At 47.2% G+C, this 22,154-nt stretch overlaps 1 protein-coding gene across 2 annotated transcripts in view; it reads left to right on the forward strand.

The window, feature by feature from the left end:
- LOC126334618 (probable serine incorporator) overlaps positions 1 to 22,154 on the forward strand; it is a 90,219-nt gene that overhangs the window by 3,266 nt on the left and 64,799 nt on the right. For both annotated transcript variants that reach the window (XM_049997036.1, XM_049997037.1), the window contains exons 3-4: positions 6,729 to 6,901; positions 20,554 to 20,763. In XM_049997036.1, coding sequence (XP_049852993.1) covers positions 6,729 to 6,901; positions 20,554 to 20,763 — 383 coding nt within the window. The remainder of the gene's footprint in view (positions 1 to 6,728; positions 6,902 to 20,553; positions 20,764 to 22,154) is intronic.

Raw genomic sequence — 22,154 nt, forward strand, 5'->3', positions numbered from 1 at the left:
ATGCAGTACCTCACATTTCACTGTACCCCAGGCAGAGCAGGCAGGTACCACTGCAAAATTATTGAACACTGCCTTCTGTGTTCTGTCATATACTCATGTCTTGAAGCACATCCTTACATTACTATTTAAGCTATAACGTTCAGCTTTCCTTAGTAAAATTTTGTTATCTACAGAGCTGAAAGCTTCACATAGAGCTTGTAAGAGTCTTGACTGGTGATATTTTATTGTTTGAGGGGGTGGTTAACAAGAGATGATTGCCTCTTCAGATGAAATAACCATATAGAATGCAAACTGATACCCTCTGCACGCCTGGGTTTAGAATAGACCTGAGGTATTCCTGCCTATCGTAAGAGGTGACTAAAAGAAGTCTCACACTTTTCGGCCTTTGTGATGGTCCTCTGTAGGATGTGACATCGATTTTTCAAAATTTTCCCAAAGAGCGTGCCAATTGGGGAAGGGCACCTTACATGGTACATAGTGTCAATCATGTGCCTCTTGCACCCTTAGTTGACGTGGATCTGCGCTTGCGCTCATTCTCCAGCTGTTGGGTGAGGTTACCCTCCTGGGTGTGTTTTCTTCCATCCTCCGTGCAGTATCGCTTTCTGTGATCTCGACGATAATGGACTTTTTGGCTCGTTTGCACCTGATATCCAGCACAGTAGCCAGTCCATTGTGGTGGGGCCGCCATGCACCCTGTTGGTTGTAGCCCCCAGACCACATAGGGATCGCTCTGCTGATGCCTGCACCTTTAACTCCCAATGTCTGCCAAGGAGTAGATGCCTTTCACTCTGGGACATTGGGACTCTTGGCAATGCCCACCTTGCCAGGTGGCCTTTGCTTCGGCTCGGTGGCACCTGTAGGGTGGGGCCCTGATCGGAGTGGGTGGCATCAGGCCGGATGACACACTGTGAAGCGTAGTGTGTCACTTCTTGCTGGTCATCAAACATCAGCAGTCTCTAAGTGGTCAAGGTCTAACTTCAGTGCTAAGAAATAAAACCCCAAACCATCATCAACCCCACCCAGGTGGCCAAACCATGGGAGGAATGCCAGGTTAAGGATGGCAGTGAAGTTTACTCACCCCGGTACCTTGTATGTACGAGAGTTGATGGGGAACCTTTCTTGTCAATGAAACCTCAGTTTTTTTTGTCGAGGACAAGTTTGGGGAGGTGGCGGGTCGGTCTTGATCAAAGCAGCATCCTTTGCCCAGTCACAGGCGCTACTCACCTGTGACACGCTGGGGGATGTTTCTGTTTGCATCATGCCCCATAAGAGCTTAAATATGGTCCAGTGTATAATATTTCACAGGGACCTTCTTTTGCAGTCTGACAATGAGCTGTGCACCAATTTAGAGCAGTGAGGTGTCCGTTTCATCTGGTATGTCCACTGGAGTTAAAGGGATAATCAGGTTGCCACCGGTGCCTTCATCTTGGACTTCGAGGGTGACACATTACCCAAGAAGGTCAAGGTGATGGTCTACCGCTGTGACATAAAGCCATATATCCCTCCCCTGACGTGGTGTTTTGAGTGCTGGAAGTTTGGCTGTATGTCTTCCCACTGTACTTCCAGTGTCACTTGTTGGGACTGTGAATGTCCTTCACATCCCAGTACTCGCAGTGCCGTGCCTCCAATAGGTGTCAACTGTGGAGAGCACCATGTGCCGTGCTCGGCAGAATGCAGGATTCTCCAGAAAGAAAGAAAAATAATGAAATAAGACCATGGACGGACTGACCTACACTGAGGCTAAGAGAAAGTAGGAGAGGCTACATCCTCTGCATATGACATCAACCTGCACTGCCACTAAGACAACGGTTCTACCATCTTCCATTCCGCCATGTGCAGTTGGCTCTCAGAGCTCTCATGCTCCACACCTGCCCCCTTGATTTGGGGGGGGGGGGGGGCGGGCACTTCCATCCCTGTTGCTCCTGCACGACGTACTTAAGGAGCAACACCCCCCCCCCCACACCCCCCACCCCCCCCACCCCCCCCCCACACCACACACACACACACACACACACACACACACACACACACACACACACACACACACACACACACACACACACACACACACTCACTTTGGGAATGTCAGTCCCCACTTCTCACCCTTCCAAGGTTCCTACCATGGCAAAGCTGATACCCACCAGTGGCTGAAGCAACCACAGGTAGCTGGGTGTAGGGCTTCATGGTCCTCTTCAGTCCTTGAGACTGAATCAATGAAGCCCTCCCAGCTGTACAAACCTAAGGAGCAGCGAGGGAAACCTATAAGGAAAAAAAAAACAAGAACCAAGGCACTGCTGTGGCATCCACACCACCACCACTACCTACAAGCTCTGTGTCTGAGGATGAGGTGGAGCTTCTGGCGTCCACTGAGGACCTAAATCTTGTTGGGCCCTCAGCCACAAAGGATGTCGATCGCACAGGTACTCAACTGATGGCAGCAGGTGACCCTCAGGTGTAGACTACCTCATTGAGTGTTTCATGCCTTCCCAGTCTCATGATCATGTAATCCTCCAGTGGAATTGTGGTGGTTTTTTCCACCACCTGGCTGAGCTGTGGCAACTGTTAAACTTTACACCGGCTTTCTGCATTTCCTTCCAGGAAACTTGGTTCCCACCAATGCGGACCAGTGCCCTCTGCGGCTATAAGTGGTACTACAGGAACGGCAGTAACTCTAATCAAGTGTCGAGTAGAGTTTGTGTTTGTCCTGAACTCTGTATGTAGTGAACCTGTGCCCCTTCAAACCCCTCTTGAAGTTCTGGCTGTCAGGATAAGGACAATGCAGGAAATAACTGTCTGCAGTGTATGTCTTCCTCCAGGTGGTGCAGTACCCCTGAACGTATTTGCTGCACTGATTGATCAACTCTCTAAACCTATCCTACTTCAGGAGATAGTAATGCTTATAACCCCTTGTGTGGTGGCACAATGCTTACTGACTGAGGGCGAAAGGTCGAAAATTTACTGTCACAACTTGATCTCCGCCTCCTAAGTACAGGTGCCTCCCCACATTTCAATGTGACACATGGCACATATTCGGCCATTGATATCTCGGTTTGCAGTCCTGGCCTTCTTCCATCTACACACTGGAGAGCACATGACGACCTGTGTGGTAGTGATCAGTTCCCCACCTTCCTGTCACTCCTCTGGCATCATGCCCACAGATGCCTACCCAGATGGGCTTTAAATAAGGCAGATTGGGAAGCCTTCATCTATGCTGTCACTGCTGACTCTCCCCCACATGGTGCCATCAATGTTGTCATTGAGCAGCTCACTACAATGATCGTTTCTGCAGTGGAAAACACGATCCCTCATTCTTTGTGGTGCCCCCAGTGAAATACAGTCCCTCGGTGGTCACTGGAAGTCACTGAAGAAATTAGAGCATCAGCGCACTCTACAGCAACATAAGCAGCACCCTTCCCTAGAGCACCTAATAACCTTTAAGTAACTCCATGCCTACGTTCGCCAGCTTATAAAATGACTGAAACGGGAGAGGTACATGTCAACCTTTGGGTGCCATACGTCACCTTCCCAAGTCTGGACAAGATCACGTCTTTTTGGGTACCAGACACCAAGAGGTGTCCCTGGCATTAACATCAATGGCGTGTTATCTACCGACGCAATAGTGATTGCCGAGCACTATGTGCGGGCCTCTGTGTTGAACTACCCCCACCCCTTCCCCCAGCCTTTTGCACTCTCAAACAGCGGATGGAAAGGAAAGTCCTCTCATTCACTACATGCCACAGTGAACCCTATAATGCTCCATTTACAGAGTGGAAGCTCCTCAGCGCATTTGCACGTTTCCCCGACACAGCTCCTGAGCCGGTTCGGATCCACAGTCAGATGATTAAACATCTCTTGTCTGACTACAAGTGACATCTTCTCGCAATCTTCAACCAGATCTAGTGTGATGGCACCTTTCCATCACAGTGGCGGGAGAGCACCATCATTCTGGTGCTCAATCACAGTCAAAACCCACTTAATGTGGATAGCTACCAGCCCATCAGCCTCACCAACTTTTATTGTAAGGTGCTGGAATGTATGGTGTGTCAGCAGTTTGGTTGGGTCATGCAGTCACGTGGCCTACTGGCTCCATGTCAGGGCGGCATCTGCCAGGGTCGCTCTACTGCTGATAATCTTGGGTCTCTCGAGTCTGCCATCCCAACAGCCTTTTCCAGATGCCAACATCTGGTTGCTGTCTTTTTTGACTTACGTAAAGCATACGACATGACGTGGTGACATCATATCCTTGCCACATTGAATGAGTGGGGTATCCGGGCCTGCTTCCAAATTTTTTTGCAAAACCTCCTGCCGCTCTGTACATTCCATGTCTGTCAGTGTCTCCTATAGTTCCCCCTGTATTCAGGAGAATGGCATTCTGCAGGGCTCGATATTGTGTGTGTCTATTTTTAGTGGCTGTAGGGCTGATGCTCTCACCTTCTCTGTATGGGATGCTTTCTGCATTTCTTATTGCTTCACCAGTACTGGTGTTGCTCAGTGGCACCTACAGGTAGCCATTCACAAGGCGCAGTCATGGGCTGTAACCCAAGGCTTACCAGCTTTCAGCCACAAAGTCGTGTCATGCATTTCTGTTGGCGTCACACCGTTCGTCCAGAACCGGAACTCACTGTAGTGGAGACTGGTTTTCGACGTCCGATTGACTTGGCTATCTCACCTTAGTCAGCTTAAGCGGAAGTGCTTGTGGCATCTCAATGCCCTCCGCTGCATGTGCAACACCAACTGGGGGTGCAGATTGCTCTACGCTGCTGCAGTTCTACAGAGCCGTTGTTCAATCCTGCCTTGACTATGAGAGTCTGGTTTACAGTTCGGCGGCGCCCTCAGCATTGCGTTTACGCAACCCAGTGCACCACGGCCTTTGCCTGTCAATGGGATCTTTTAGAATGAGTCCGGTGACAGGTGTCCTGGTGGAGGCTGGAGTCACTCCATTAAAGGTTAGGCATGCACAACAGCTTGCCACTTAAATTGCCCACATTCGTAGTTCTCCTGCACATCCGAATTAGCATCTCCTTTTCGAAACTACGGCGGTTCATCTCCCACATCGGCGACCCAGGTCAGGGCTTAAGATAGCGATTTGCGTCTGGTCCCTTCTCTCTGAACTGGAGGCCTTCCCCTTATCACCTCTCCTCGAGGTCCATTCACGTACATCTCCATGGTGTACCCCTAGGCCGCAGATTCTTCTGGACCTTCCTCATGCCCTAAGGACTGTATTAACCCTGCGGCTCTCCTCTATCACTTCGTCCTGATTCTCAACAAGTACCGGAGCCATGAAGCTGTTTACACCGACAGCTCGATGGGTGATGGTCACATAGGCTTTGTGTATGTTCGTGGAGGACATATTGAACAGCACTCCTTGCCAGAAGGCTGCAGTGTTTTCACTGCAGAGCTGGCAGCCATATCTAGTGCTCATCCCCTGGGAAGTGATGTCTCCTGTGTACTGACTCCTTGAGCAGCCTACAAGCTATCAACAAGTGCTATCTTTGTCATCCTTTGGTAGTCACCATCCAGGAGTCCATCTATACCCTGGCATGGTCCCATCTTTCAGTGATGTTTGTGTGGACACCAGGACACGTCGGAATCCCAGGCAACGAACTTGCTGACAGGCTCGCCAAATAGGCTCTGCAGAAACCGCTTCTGGTGATGGGCATCTCTGAAACTTACTTGCATTTTGTCTTAAATGGCAGGGTTTTTCGGCTTTGGGAGACGGAATGGCTGGACAGTACACACAACAAACTGTGATCCTCTCGCAGGGAGTCTGTTGCCCTCTGCCAGCTCCACGTTGGCCATATGTGGCTAACGTATGATTACCTCCTCCGTCGTGAGGACCCACCTCGATGTCGCTGTGGCTCACAAATGGTGGTCTTCCACCTCCTTCTGGACTGCCCACTTTTAGCCGCTCTGCAGTGGACTTTTAACTTCCCCACCTCCCTACCTTCGGTGTTGGGCGAGAATGCCTCAACAGCTGCTTTAGTTTTAAGTTTTATTCGTGAGGGTGGGTTTTATCATTCGATTTAAGTTTTAGTGCATGTCCTTTGTCCCTCTGTGTCCTCCACCCTAGTGCTTTTAGGATGGAGGTTTTAATGTGTTGCAGAGTGGCTGGCTTCTCCTTTATATTCTCATGGTCAGCCAGTCATGGTAATCTGCTCTCTTGTATTGATCTCTTCATGTTTCTTGTGTCTCTGTGATTTTCTTGTCGGAGTTTGTCCATTTTAGTGTTTGTTGCCGTTCTGCCATTCTTGTGGTTTTCTCCTTTCTCCAGCTGGGTTTTGTATGTCTCGATTATTTTACTCCCACCCTTGTGGAACTATTTTTATTGGTGTGAGGCACCAATGGCCTAGCAGTTTGGTCTTTCTCCCCCCTCCCCCCCCACCCTCTTTTAAACCAACTGACCAACCCCCTGCCCCCATGCAAGATTTGGCGAGGTTCAGCTTGACACCCCACCCGATCCCTCCCCTCCTCCTCCCAAGCACCTCACATAATTAATGGGTGGTTTCCCCTCCCAACTTGTTCCTCCTGAGAAACCCTTAAATTGAAAACACAATCTAATTTTATGGTACTGCTCAGAAAGTGCATTTATTCAGATTTGTGGGTTTAAACATTGATTTGCCTGTAGCAGAAATGAGTGATAGTGTGTCACACATGAATTTGTATTGTATTAAATTCTATTTATTACATTTAAGGCATCTGATGCAAATCTGAAGTTTTTCTGTTCTCAGGTTCCATTCTGTGGGAATAGTGGGATAATGCCTGATGTAAATTGTCAAAATGCAGTAGGTTATTTGGCTGTCTACAGGATATGTTTTGCACTTACATGCTTCTTTGCACTCATGGCTCTTATTATGATTGGTGTTAAGACGTCTAAAGATCCTCGTTCAGGAATTCAGAATGGGTGAGTCACATTGCAGTAAAAGATTTCTGTGAATGTTAATGGAAAACTGTAAACATCTGAGGATAGAGAGAGCTCACTTGTAAAATACTAGACTGTAAGATTATTTTTTAGACACCTGACCTGTTCGTTTTTGTAGCTTTTCATCTGTCTTTCCTTTGTGTATGAAGTAATAAATGCTGTATGGTATAAAACCAGTTCATACTCAAACATGCCCCAACTTAGCTTTTTTTGTGAACAGATATTGTAATACATTTGATAGTATTCTGGTTTACTGTTGTTAATGAAATCCATCCAGTGGCTCCACAAACTAGTATCTAAGCATTATCCATTCTACCTTACTTAATAAGTCAGTGATCTTTTGTGCCTGGTTATGGGTTAGACTACTGAACAACTAATTTCTCTCTGTGAACAATATAATTCTGCTATATTCTCCAAGGCTTTGTCTGGAAGCTTCAAGAGAATCGGATTGGTCATCCTCACCTGAGCAAAACTGCTTGTGAGTTGAAAATACAAAGATCAAATTTCCTTGTTTCAGCCTTCCTCAGAATACATTTTGCAAACTCAACCATATCATTTGTTGGTACAGTAAGAACTAGTTACTGTCCACATGCAAAAACGGGATGACTCACAAATCTGTGGTTCAAATGGTGCTAAGTATCATAATGGGCTGTCCTTTGTGTTCTTGCTTCCCGCGCCCGGGTTCCCGGGTTTGATTCCTGGCGGGGTCAGGGATTTTGTCTGCCTCGTGATGACTGGGTGTTGTGTGATGTCCTTAGGTTAGTTAGGTTTAAGTAGTTCTAAGTTCTAGGGTACTGATGACCATAGATGTTAAGTCCCATAGTGCTCAGAGCCATTTTTTGAACCATTTGACTGTCCTTTGTGCACTGCTAATGGATTGCTGGAAGATTTACATCAAGCTTGTGCCAAATCAATTGTTCGGTTGGAAAAACTGAATATTGAAATTAAATTTTTCCTTTTGTTTCCTCTGTTAATGGTTCTGTTTCTTATCATTGCTGTACCAGAGCTGTATACTTACAAGTAATTGTCCAATAGTATAAAAAATAATAATAATAATAATAGTAGTAGAAAGAAGTTTTTTAATATAAGGTTACGATTATGCTGTTTCCCGCTGCTTTCAAACCTTACTGTGTGAAGCTTGTCAGTTTATCACTGTGGACTGAAAAGGCTAAAATTTCAACAATGGTGGTGCACTGGCGTATGGAATTATATGGGTGTTGTTTGAAAACACAGGTACACTGCTTTGGTACTTATGGGCAGTGTATTCACACAGTGTGTATAATATTGAAGATGCCAGATAATATTCACAATAAGTCTTGGAATACATACACAATGACCGTTGTTCACTGCTATATTATATACACATACGGTGCTGATGGTTGAGCAGTTAATTGCTCACCTGCTATTGTCTTCATAAACACGGTCCTCAATAACTTACATAGTACCCATGCACGATATACTCTACAGGCTGTGCTTTTGCAAATACACTGCCCGATTACCTCGCCTGTCCTCAATCCCAGCTATTCATAGCCTCACTCCTTGGCAGCAACTTCTGTATTTTCTCATTGCTCCCATGCAGACCATAGAATGTCTGCCTGAATTGTCTGCAGTCCTTTTCATAAAAATTGTCATTTTTGACTTGTGCTCATGCACATGAAATCAGAGCTCAAAATGTACTGGGTAGAAGAAAATTAAAGAAGCATGTAAAATGGAGCCGAATTTTGTTCTATCAGGAGCTAGAGTTAAACATTAAGCCTAATATCTTCTGTGTTTATGTATGAAGAGGCACTTGACTGGGAGAGGGAGATAGAACAGAGAAAGAGGGAGTGCAGAGAGGAAGGTTTGAGTGAAGTGTGGGGAGGGAATGGTATGAGGACATGGGCGCAGAATGGGGACACCCAAAGATTTAGGACAAGAGGATCATGGGATCAAAGGATTGTATTTCAGGGGAGGTGGTTGAGGTGGTGTTGGGGGAGGGGGCAGTGGTTAGTGAATTACAGGTGGCCCAGGTCTTGAATCAGTCACTGAAGTCAAGCATGCAGCAATATACTCTGTCATTGGGTTGTGATCTTAGCTGTTGGCCTGAGTTTGGTGATGGCATTCATTTGGATAACCCCAGGAGAGCTTGAAGCCAAGAACAGTGTGCCAAGAAACGAACAATGGCCACTGCTGGCTCCCGCCTTTGCTTGACCGACACCCTTCAGTAGCAGCAAAATATGATAACATTCTTGGTGCTAATACCATGGGGCCAGCCTCAATACGCCATTCTGTCATGATCGAACTCTGTCTCTTCGATGCGCATTGCCAGTTACAACAGCCACCGTGGGCATTCTGTGCTCCAGATTGTTCAGTGTTACATACAAACACAGCTCTAACTTTGAAGTCAGCAGGGAGCAGCAGCAATTAAATCCAACCGTGCTAGCTCATCTTGTCAAACAGCTGGGGCAATTACGTGATGCCCAGTCTGATGGTCAGTATTGTTACAATGAGGGGGGGCTTCCATCCCTCCACATTGCATGAACATGTGTATGCTCAAGCAACTCAGCCCTTTGCAACTGTCTCAAGTGTATTATGAGGGACCCAGTCATCCTCGCCCTTAGAGAGGTGTCAGTGAGGTACTTTCTCATGTCCTGCAACATTGGATGTGGTATAGTCAGATGTGTTCAGTTGGAGCAGCCAATATTAGGCCAGCACAACAAGTGCCAGGAAACATCAGCCGTCTGCCTGTCGTAAGAGGCGACTAAAAGGAGTCTCAAACGTTTTGGCCTTGTGAGATGGTCCCCTAACGGGTTTGACCTCCATCCTTCTAAATTTTCCGAAGAGCTAGCCGATTGCGGAAGGGCGCCTTACAAGGAGCGATGTGTCCATCATGCATTACCATCTCTAGCCAGGTTTGTCGTCATCGCTTAGCAGTCCCGCTCACCTACCATCTCTTGGGCGTGGATTTGTTCTTGGGTGCAGTTTATTGCAGTCTGCTATGCTGTGTCGCTTTATGCGCCAATGACGATATTGGACTAAATCACCTGAAATCCAGCACGGTAGCCAGTCCGTTGTGGTGGGGCCGCCATGTACCCTGTTGGTTGTAGCCCCCTGACTACACAGGGATCGCTCTGCTGATGCCAGCGCCGTTAACTCCCCACGTATGCCAAGGAGTAGATGCCTATCTCCTTGGGGCATTGGGACTCCCGGCAATGGCCATCCTGCAGGTGGTCGTTGCTGAGGCTGGGTGGCACCCGTGGGGAGGGCCCTTGGTCGGAGTAGGTGGCATCAGGGCGGATGACCCGCAATGAAGCGTGGTACATCATCTCTTGCTGGCGGCCAGCCGCCAGCAATCTCTAAGCGTTCCAGGGCTCAATACAACGCAACTACATATGACCCCAAATCGTTCCCCTCCCTGGCTACACCATGGGAGGAACGAAAGACTAAGGATGCCAGCGAACCATACTCGCCCCGCTACCTGGTGTGTACGAGAGCTGATGGTGAATCCTTTACATCCATGAAGCCTCAGTTCTTCGTCGAGCACTTAGAGGACAAGTTCGGGGAAGTGGAGGGCTTGTCCAAAATGCGCTCGGGCTCGGTTTTGATCAAATCGGTGTCCTCCGCCCAGTCCCGCCGGTTACTCGATTGTAACAAGCTGGGGGATGTTCCGGTTACAATCACGCCCCATAAGAGTCTTAATATGGTCCAGGGCATAATATTCCATCGGGACCTTCTATTGCAGTCCGATGATGAGCTTCGCACCAATTTAGAGCGGTGAGGTGTTCACTTCGTCCGGCGCGTACATCGTGGTCCAAGGGATAAGCAGGTTGCCACCGGTGCCTTCATCTTGGCCTTCGAGGGTGATACTTTACCTGAGAAGGTCAAGGTGATGGTCTATCGTTGTGACGTCAAGCCATATATCCCTCCCCCGATGCGGTGCTTTAAGTGCTGGAAGTTTGGGCATATGTCTTCCCGCTGTACTTCCAGCCTCACATGTCGAGATTGTGGACGCCCATCACATCCCAATACTCCTTGTGCTCCGCCCCCCATCTGTGTCAACTGCGGAGAGCACCACTCGCCTTGCTCGCCGGACTGCAGGATCTTCCAGAAAGAGCGCAAAATCATGGAGTATAAGACCCTGGACCGCCTGACATACACCGAGGCCAGGCAGAAGTTCGAACGCCTCCATCCTGTTCGAATGACTGCCTCTTACGCCGCGGCTACTACTGTTATGGCCCCATTAGCTCTCCCTCAGACTGCCACCTCTCAGAGCCGGAATGCTACACCTGCCCCCTTGATGGTGGGGGGCACTTCACTCCCTGCTGCTCCTGCACTACCTGCCTCAGGAGCAGCAACCCCCAACCATCGGGGACATCAGTCCCCACTTCTAAGCTGGGGAAGCCTCAAACTTCCCCGGCTCGAATAGCACGGAAAGGGTCCCTTGGGTCCCTTCCTTCCCAGGTTTCCGCCTCTGGGAAGGGTGACGTCAGCCAGTGGAAGAAAAGCAGACCAGCGGCTGGTCGCAGGGCTTCCCGCTCCGCCTCCGTCCCGGAGACTGACTCGCTGGAGCCCTCCCAGCCAATGAAACCCAAGGACCAGACAGACAAGACGAAGAAGAAGACCTACAGGCTCTGCGTCCGAGGATAAGGTGGAGATCCGGGCGTCCGCTGAGGACCTGGATCTCGCCGGACCCTCAGACACCATGGAAGCAGATTGTACTGGTCCTCCATCGGTGGCAGCAGGTGACCCAATGGCGTGATCTGCCTCCTCGGCCCCTTCACGCCTTTTTCGGACATGGACAAAGTGATACTCCAGTGGAACTGCAGCGCTTTTTTCCACCACCTTGCTGAGCTTCGCCAACTCATCAGCAGTCACCCTTTCCTCTGCATTGCCCTACAGGAAACTTGGTTTCCGGCAATGCGGACCCCTGCCCTACGTGGGTATCGGGGTTATTACAAGAACCGGGCAGCTTATGAGAGGGTATCTGGTGGAGTCTGCATCTACATCCTTAACTCTGTCTACAGCGAATGTGTACCTCTTCACACACCTTTAGAGGCTGTCGCTGTAAGGATGTGGACGCCTCAGCCTATTACTGTCTGCAGTTTGTATCTTCCGGCAGATGGTGATGTCTCGCGTCATGTGTTGGCTGCATTGATAGCACAACTGCCTCCTCCTTTTGTGTTACTGGGCGACCTTAACGCCCATAACCCCCTGTGGGGTAGCGCCGTGATTACTGGCCGGGGTAGAGATGTCGAGACTCTTCTCTCGCAGCTTGACCTCTGCCTCTTAAACACGGGAGAGCCGACACATTTCAGCGTAGTCCATGGCACATTTTCGGCCATCGACCTTTCTATCTGCAGCCCCGGACTTTCACCATCCATCCACTGGAGTGTCCATGACGACTTATGTGGTAGTGACCATTTCCCCATATTTCTGTCACTACCACAGCGTCACTCTTCTGAACGCCCCTCCAGATGGGCTCTGAATAAGGCTGACTGGGGCTTGTTCTCCTCTCTTGCCACTATCGCCCCTCCTTCCCATGACACCATCGATGCGGTGGTTCAGTCGGTCACCACCGGCATCGTTTCTGCGGCGGCATCTGCGATTCCCTGTTCATCCGGGTCCCCTTGGCGGAGGACTGTGCCTTGGTGGGCGCCAGAGATCGCAGAGGCGATTAGAGATCGCTGGCGGGCTCTTCAACGCCATAAGTGGCACCCGTCCTTGGAGAACCTCATCGTTTTTAAACAGCTCCGTGCCCGTGCCCGACGCCTTATTCGCCAACGGAAGCAGGAGTGCTGGGAACGGTATGTTTCCACCATTGGCGTCCGTACCTCTGCATCGCAGGTTTGGGCTAAGATTAGGCGACTCCATGGCTATCGGCCACCTGTCTCTGTCCCTGGGCTTTCACTGAATGGAGTGGTGTGTCCTGACTCCGACAAGATTGCGGACCGGTTAGCAGCACATTTTGCTCAGTGTTCCGCATCTACGAATTACCCACTGGCCTTCCGCTCCCGGAAAGAGCGGTTGGAAAGTTGGAGGCTTTCCTTTCACACGCGCCACGCGGAGTCGTACAATGCTCCTTTCAGCGACTGGGAATTCCAGAGTTCACTATCTGCTTGCCCTGATACGGCTCCTGGGCCAGACCGCATCCACAGCCAGATGCTGAAACACCTCTCTGTGAATTGCCAGCGACGCCTCCTAGATGTTTTCAACTGCATCTGGGTTGAGGGTGTGTTCCCGTCTCAATGGCGAGAAAGCATCGTCCTCCCCGTGTTGAAACCTGGCAAGAACCCGCTGGAGGTGGACAGCTACCGCCCCATAAGCCTCACCAACGTTCTTTGCAAGTTGCTAGAGGTTGAGTTGGCTCCTCGAGTCTTGAGGCCTTCTGGCTCCGTCTCAGGGTGGGTTCCGTAAAGGCCGCTCTGCCGTCGATAATCTGGTCTCCCTAGAGTCTGCCGTCCATACAGCCTTTGCACGCCGCCAACATCTGGTTGCTGTCTTCTTCGACATGCGGAAGGCGTATGATACGACTTGGCGATATCACATCCTGGCCACACTTCATGGGTGGGGTCTTAGGGGCCCGCTCCCGATTTTTATTCAGAATTTTCTGTCGTCTCGTTCCTTCCGCGTGCAAGTTGCTGCGTCCCATAGTTCCTCCTGGGTCCAGGAGAACGGGGTCCCACAGGGGTCTGTCCTCAATGTCTCCCTGTTTTTAATTGCGATCAATGGGCTCGCTGAGGCGGTGGGATCGTCTGTCGCAGCTTCGTTGTATGCAGACGACTTCTGCCTCTACTACAGCTCCGCTGGCATTGCAGTTGCTGAGCGCCAGCTGCAGGGCGCTGTCCGCAAGGCGCAGTCGTGGGCTGTAGCGCACGGCTTCCAGTTTTCGGCCGCTAAGACCTGCGTTATGCATTTCTGCCGGCGTCGCACGGTTCACCCTGAGCCACGCCTTTACCTTGACGGTGAACCTCTTGCTGTGGTAGTGACGCATCGGTTCTTGGGACTGGTATTTGATGCCCGGTTGACTTGGCTGCCTCATATTAGGCAGCTTAAACAAACATGCTGGCGGCATTTAAACGCTCTCCGTTGCCTTAGCCACACCGGATGGGGTGCCGATCGGTCCAGCCTTCTCCGGCTGTATCAAGCGCTGATCCAGTCCCGCCTTGATTATGGGTGTGTGGCTTATGGTTCGCCATCGCCATCAGCATTGCAATTGCTGGATCCCATCCATCACTGCGGGATCCGACTCGCCACAGGAGCATTTCGGACAAGCCCTGTTGACATCTTACTTGTGGAGGCTGGTGTTCCTCCATTGCGGATCCGGCGCGACCGACTTCTGGCCACTTATGCTGCCCACGTTTGTAGCTTGCCAGGGCATCCCAACTACCGTCTCCTGTTCCCGCACTCGATCGTCCATCTTCCAGACAGGCGGCCCCGGTCAGGGTGTACGATCGCGGTTCGCATCCGGGCTCTACTGTGTGGGATTGAGTTTTTTCCTCTCCCGCCTGTTTTCCGGGCCAATCTCCGTCTGCTCCCTTGGTGTGTGCGCCGGCCATGCATTCGGCTGGATTTGGCACAGGGTCCGAAAGACTCTGTCCCTCCTCCGGCCCTCCGCCGCTGCTTTGTTTCTCTCCTTGCCGAGTTTCCCAGATCTGCCGTGGCCTATACCGACGGTTCGATGGTCTCTGGTCGCACTGGTTACGCTCTTACTCCAGAGGATCATTGTGAGCAACGGTCGCTGGCACCCGGGAACAGTGTATACACTGCCGAGTTGGTTGCCATCTATCGCACCCTAGAGTATATCCGCTCCCGCTCAGGTGAGTCCTTTGTCATCTGTAGTGACTCCCTGAGTGGTTTACGAGCTCTTGACCAGTGCTTTCCTCGTTCCCGTCTGGTGATGGCCATCCACGAGTCGCTCCATGCTCTTGCCCGTTGCGGCCGCTCCGTGGTCTTTGTTTGGACCCCAGGTCATGTCGGCATCCCGGGCAATGAGCGGGTTGACACGCTGGCTAAACAGGCAGTGAGTTCACCGGCTCTGGAACTCGGCCTTATGGAGTGTGATCTCCTGTCGCTTTTGCGCCAGAAAGTGCTTGGTGCCTGGGGTGACGAGTGGCGCACCCTGCCCACGCCCAACAAACTTCGGGCGGTGAAGGAGACGACCGGTGTGTGGCGCTCCTCCATGCGGGCCTCTCGGAATGACTCTGTCGTCCTCTGCCGGCTGCGCGTTGGCCACACGTGGCTGACGCACAGCCATTTGTTGCGCCGGGAGGACCCACCGCTATGTCGCTGCGGGGCAGCTCTGACGGTGGTCCACATTTTGGTGGACTGCCCGCTTTTAACAGGACTCAGGCGGACGTTTGCGCTGCCTGATACCCTCCCTGCCCTTTTATGTGATGACGTTGCTATGGCGGACCTCGTGTTGAGTTTTATTCGGGCAGGGGGTTTTTATCGTATGATTTGAGTGTTTGTCCTTTTATTTCCTGTATTGACTTGGGCCTTTGGCCTGTGGTTTTAAACTGTGGGTTTTAATGTCATTTGGTGGTTGGCTTTTCCTTATTTTCATGGTCGGCCAACCACCTTCACACTCGGTGTGATTTTAGTTCCGTTTGTCTGGTCTTTGTCTGTCTTTCTTGTATTGTGTCGTCCCTTGTCTCAGTTCTCTGTTTTTAACGACTGACAGTTTTTATTTCGTGTGATTTTATCGTGGAACAAGGGACCGATGACCTTAGCAGTCTGGTCCCTTCAATCCCACACCCAACCAACCAACCAACCAACCATCAGCCGTCGCTTGTGCAACACCCACGATAGTATTGTACGCTCAGCTCTATTTCCTTCGCACTGTTGTCGTCACACTGGTTGGTCTCCAAATAGTAGGTAGACAGCTGGTTGGTGGTGTTAACTACTCCGTCACAAGTTCCCACTTCTGTTACGCTGTGGCTCCCAAGTGACAATCGTCCACCTCTTGCTGGACTGCCCACTTTTGTGACCTCTTTGGCGGACTTTCAACTTTCCCAGCTCCCTACCTTCGGTGTTGGGCAACGGTGCCTCAGCAGCAGCTTTAGTTTTATGTTTTATCTGTGAGAGTGGGTTTTATACTTCTATGTAGGTTTTAGCGCATGTCTTTTGTCCCTCTGTCTCTGCTACTCTAGTGCTTTTAGGGTTGAGGTTTTAATGTGTTGCAGAGTGGCTGGCTTTTCCTTTTTGTTCTTGTGGTCAGCCAGCCACTGTAATCTGCTTTCTTGTTCTAACCTCCTGTTTCTAGTGTCACTCTGTCTTTTCTTGTCCTCTTTTGTTCCTTTCAGTGTTTGTTGACTTTCCTTCATTCTTGTGGGTTTTTCTTTCTTTCCGTCCTGTGTTATATGTCTTGTTTGTTTTATTCTCACGCTTGTGGCATTGTTTCATAAGGAACAATGTACTGATGACCTTGTAGTTTGGTCCCTTCACCCCCCCCCCCCCCCTCCCGTATTTTAAACCAACCAACCAACCTGGTGGTGGTTGTGCCCATATAAAATGCTGTATAGACATTACAGCAGAACTAATAAATCATATGGCTGCTTTCGTAGATTCAGTTTCGTATAGGAGGTGGGACAGGGGACCCTTTACAACTGGTTCATAGGATTGTTCAGTGTATTAATTTACTTGCAGGCAAGGTTTGTGTATAATGCCAGACTGTGAAGCCCCCAATAAGATGTATCAGCACACCAGACAAGGAATTGCTTCTCATTTCAGATTCGCTGTCCACGAGGGGCGAGAGTATATGATAGAAACTTCGTGTGGAATGGATGATGGCTATAAAAATGCAGGTGCTGCTGATTATTAGTGGGCTAGATGTGAAGTCTGGCATTTTGATTGCTGCCATAAGTTTCACAATGAAGTGTGTCTGATATAATAAAGTCAGGAGTGCACAGTGGAACACCTGCAGTACCGGGCAGTCTCCTACTCAATATTCTGAAGGTCTCACTAAAGCCCTTACAGGCAGGCATTATCTCCAGACCTAGTGTGAAGACAGTTTTGTGTGTCATATCAACTTGTGCCCCCTCCCCCCTTATGAACCATGGACCTTGCCATTGGTGGGTGAGCTTGCGTGCCTCAGCAATACAGATAGTTGTACTGTAGGTATAACCACAACAGAGGGGTATCTGTTGAGAGGCCAGACAAACGTGTGGTTCCTGACGAGGGCAGAAGCCTTTACAGTACTTGCAGTGTGGATGATTGATTGATCTCTCCTCGTAACATTAACCAAAATGGCCTTGCTGTGCTGGTACTGCGAATGGCTGAAAGTAAGGGGAAACCTTTCCCAAGGACATGTAGCTATATTTATTGTTAAACGATGGCGACGTTCTCTTGGGTAAAATATTCCAGAGGTAAAATAGTCCCCCATTCGGATCTCCAAGCAGGGACTACTCAGGACAATGTCATTATCAGGAGAAACAAAACTGGCATTCTACAGATCGGAATGTGGAATGTCAGATCCCTTAATTGGACAGGCAGGTTAGAAAATTTAAAAATGGAAATGGATAGGTTAAAGTTAGACCTAGTGGGAATTAGTGAAGTTTGGTGGCAGGAGGAACAAGACTTTTGGTCAGGTGAATACAGGGTTATAAATACAAAATCAAATAGGGGTAGTGAAGGAGTAGGTTTAATAATGAATAAAAACAGGGGTGCAGGTAAGCTACTACAAACAGCGTAGTGAACACACAATTGTAGCATAGATAGAAGTGAAGCCCACACCTACCACAGTAGTACAACTGTATATGCCAGCGAGCTCTGCAGATAATGAAGGGATGAAGAAATGTGTGATGAGATAAAAGAAAGTATTCAGATAGTGAAGAGAAACAAAAATTTAATAGTCATTGTGGGGGGGGGGGGGGGGGGGCTGTAATTCGATAGTAGAAAAAGGTAGAGGAGGAAAAGTAATAGGTGAATATGGAATGGGGGTAAGGAATGAGGAATGAAAGAGGAAGCCGCCTGGTAGAATTTTGCACACAGCATAACTTAATAATAGCTAACACTTGGTTTAAGAATAATGAAAATAGGTTGTATACATAGAAGAGGCCTGGAGACACTGGTAAGACAGATTTATGAAACAGGTTTTAAATTTTAATACATTTCAAGGGGCAAATGTGGATTCTGAACATAATCTATTGGTTATGAACTGTAGATTAAAACCAAAGAAACTGCAAAAAGGTGGGAATTTAAGGAGATGGGACGTGGATAAACTAAATGAACCATAGGTTGTAGAGTGTTCCAGGGAGAGCATTAGGGAATGGTTGGCAAGAACAGGGGAAAGAAATACAGTAGAAGAAGAATGGGTAGCTTTGAGAGATGAAGTAGTGAAGGCAGCAGTGGATCAAGCACTTAAAAAGATGAGGGCTAGTAGAAATCCTTAGGTAACAGAAGAGAGTTTGAATTTAATTGATGAAAGGAGAAAATATAAAAATGCCATAAATGAAGCAGGCAAAAAAGAATAAAAATGTCTCGAAAATGAGATCGACAGGAAGTGCAAAATGGCTAAGCAGAGATGTCTAGAGGACAAATATAAGGATGTAGAGGCATGTTTCACTTGGGGTAAGGTAGATATTGCCTACAGGAAACTCAGTGACGTTTGGAGAAAAGAGAACCACTTGTATGAATATCAAGAACTCAGATGGAAAACCAGTTCTAAGCAAAGAAGGGAAGGCAGAAATGTGGAAGGAGTGTATAGAGGGTTAGTACAAGGTTGATTTACTCAAGAGCAATGTTATGGAAATGGAATAAGGGTGTAAGTGAAGATGAAATAGGAGATATACTGCATCAAGAATTTGACAGAGTACTGAAAGACCTAAGTCGAAGCAAGCCCCGTGAGTAGATGACATTCCATTAGAACTACTGATAGCCTTGGGAGAGCCAGCTCCGACAAAACTCTACCATCTGGTGAGCAAGATGTATGACAGGCGAAATACCCTCAGACTTAAAGAAGAATATAGCAACTCCAATCCCAAAGAAAGCAGATGTTGACAGATGTGAAAATTACCGAACAATGAGTTTAATAAGCCAAGGCTGCAAAATACTAACACACATTCTTTATAGACAAGTGGAAAAACTTGTAGAAGCCGACCTCGGGGAAGATCAGTTGGGATTCTGTAGAAATGTTGGAACACGTGAGGCGATACAGACCCTATGACTTATCTTAAGGAAAGGCAAACCTACATTTCTAGCATTTGTAGACTTAGAGAAAGCTTTTGACAGTGTTTACTGGAATAATCTTTTTCAAATTCTGAAGGTGACAGGGGTCAAATACAGGGAGCGAAAGGCTATTTACAGTTTGTACGGAAACCAGATGGCAGTTATAAGGGTGGAGGGGCATGAAAGGGGAGCAGTGGTTGAGAAGGGAGTGAGACAGGATTTTAGGCTATCCCTGATGTTATTCAATCTATATATTGAGCAAGCAGTAAAGGAAACAAAAGAAAAATTCGGAGTAGGTGTTAAAAGAAGAAATAAAAACTTTGAGGTTTGCCGATGACATTGTAATTCTGTCAGAGACAGCAAAGGACTTGGAAGAGTTGTTGGACGGAATGGACAGTGTCTTGAAAGGAGGATATAAGATGAACATCAACAAAAGGAAAACAAGGATAATGGAATGTAGGTGAATTAAATCAGTGATGAAGAGGGAACTAGATTAGGAAATGACAAAATTATAGTAGTGGAAGAGTTTTGCTATGAGGGGAACAAAATAACTGACGTTGATCTAATTAGGGAGGATATAAAATTTAGATTGGAAATGGCAAGGAAAGCAAGTAGTTACTTGGAAATGAAGAAGCTTGCATAGGATAGAGTAGCGTGGAGAGCTGCCTCAAATCAGTCTACTGACTGAAGACAACAGCAACATCATCAGCATGTGCTAATCCTTCAGACTATCCTTTGAAGCAGATGCAATGGAGCGTGCCGTCATCTGACCTCCCACCTGCCCCTTCCTGCCCCACTACCCCTCCCTCCACTTTTCCCCTCAAAACATCATCCAATATTACTATGGACTATAACAATTAACAATATACTTCACCTGTCTGGAAATCAGCAACATGCTTTTCAAACTCAAGAAATTGATAAATATCTCAGTAGTTCTGCAAATAGTTTGAATAACTTGTCAGACCATTTTTTATGGAATTCAGTTTATGTGGTTTGTTCTGTTTCTTGTGAGGGAGTCGGTCTGTACCATGTTTTCGTAGTACCAAGTCTCTATTTTGGATATGTGTTGAAAGAGATGTACTGTCCTCCTCTGATACTTGTCACATTAGCATTACTAGTGACCTGCATAACACTTTCATAACAAGTTCGCTTTCTGCTAGGCAGAGATGGGGCTTGATGTCATTATAGATGTTGTTAGTATCTTCTTCAATCATATGCTTCTAAAGTTTGCTTGCACAGTGGATCTTCTGTGAGCATACTGTCCATATTCCTTAGTGTACAGCACCATTGTCATACATTCACATGGATGCTTGGTGGTTTAGTTATAAAACTCTGTAATCAGTAGTGTAAGTTAAATAATAAATATCATAAATACAGCAGAGGTGAATATTCCAGCACATAATACACCATTGGCCATTATGATATGATGTTAAATTTAATTATAATCCAATTTCCAAAGTAAAATTGTAATATACTGTCTATTATTTCAGGTTTTGGGGCATAAAATATCTTTTGGTTATAGCTGGCATTGTGGGAGCTTTTTTCATACCAGAAGGCTCATTTGGAAAAACATGGATGTATTTTGGGATGATTGGAGGATTTTTGTTCATCATTATACAGCTTATTTTGATTGTGGATTTTGCCCACTCATGGGCTGAGAATTGGGTTGGAAAATATGAAGAGTCTGAATCCAAGAAATGGTAAGTGTAATATGAACAATTTACTGTTATTGCTTTTAGATGACGTTTGAGGAAATTCAAAACGGCTCATGCTTGGTGTCTTTAGTTATTGTATGTAGCTGTTACTGCATCTGTGAGAATATTTACTATGAAACAGGAAGCTAACCTGAACTGAAGTAGTGAGCACTGCTTGAGATGCTCAGATATATGCACCCTGTTCTGAGAAATTATCATTTATTAATCAGTCTTTCTTCAGAACATAGTGAGTGTGTGTGTTGAAAAGTGATAACTTAGGAATGTTAAGAGTTAGACAAGTAGACAAGAGCTGCTCTATTTATTCTGTGTTTGTGGCAAGACTGGATTATCTTTGCAAATTTTTAAAAAGACAGTGAAGAAAAGAGATGGCTTTGTTCTCTTAAAAAGTTCAGTTTTTGCTGCTTTAATGGTGTACCCAAGTTTTTTCAGTTAATATTAATGTGTGAGTTACAGCCATTTTAAACCACTTCAACATTGGTTTTGGGCCCTGGAGGGCTAATAAAAATGAGATAAAACTGCATTAATGCCTGTTAGCCACTCTAAAACTCATATGTATGGCAAAGATGAAACGTTTGATGCTGACTATTTCTGTGCAACATGTTTGGAAAACATTGACACCGATCTTTGTTCGCAAATTTCACATTAAAGAAATGCATCTGATGAAGGTGTACCAGTTCCTGATAAAAAAGAAGATATATCTCTTCAAATTAAGGCACTAGCAACTTGTTCTTTACATATGTGACAAACTGCAAATGCATATACAAAGTTTGACAAATTCGAAATTAGCTTGGGGAGAGCTTCAGAAACTGTATGCCTCGAAGGATAGCAAATTTCGCAGGGTGCAACTGAAATGTGAAATAATATTCACTAAAAATGAAGAATTGTAAATCTGTGGAAAATTTTCTAGTACTGACAAACAAAGATGTAGCACATCTAGTGACTGTTGGTGATGAAATTAAAGATGAATTCCTGGAGATGACTATTGTATGTGGACATTTAGATGAACAGGATACAGCTTTGTGCATTTTGTATGATAATGATTTTAAATGTGCTGCAGATAAAAGGAGTCTGCTTGCTCAGTATGCTAGACATTATGAATTTAATGAAGATAAGCATTCTGCAGTGTACTTGAAAGCTAATACTGTTAATCAGATAAGAAAAATGCCACTTATAGAATCATGTGACAAAGGACAGGAACAACGAAAAAATAAAACGAAAAAGTAGGGATGTTTGTTACATCTGTCAGTCACACACATCCACAACTTGCCCTAAAAATGGGAAATCTTAATAAAAGAGCAAAAGAAATGAGGTGCTGTTAGTATGAGTGCTTTGTGTTTCACAGTTACATTGAATAGTGGTAACTGGATGGTTTATCC

This window comes from Schistocerca gregaria, chromosome 2 (assembly GCF_023897955.1).
Source record: "Schistocerca gregaria isolate iqSchGreg1 chromosome 2, iqSchGreg1.2, whole genome shotgun sequence".
Classification (NCBI taxonomy): Eukaryota; Metazoa; Arthropoda; class Insecta; order Orthoptera; family Acrididae; genus Schistocerca; species Schistocerca gregaria.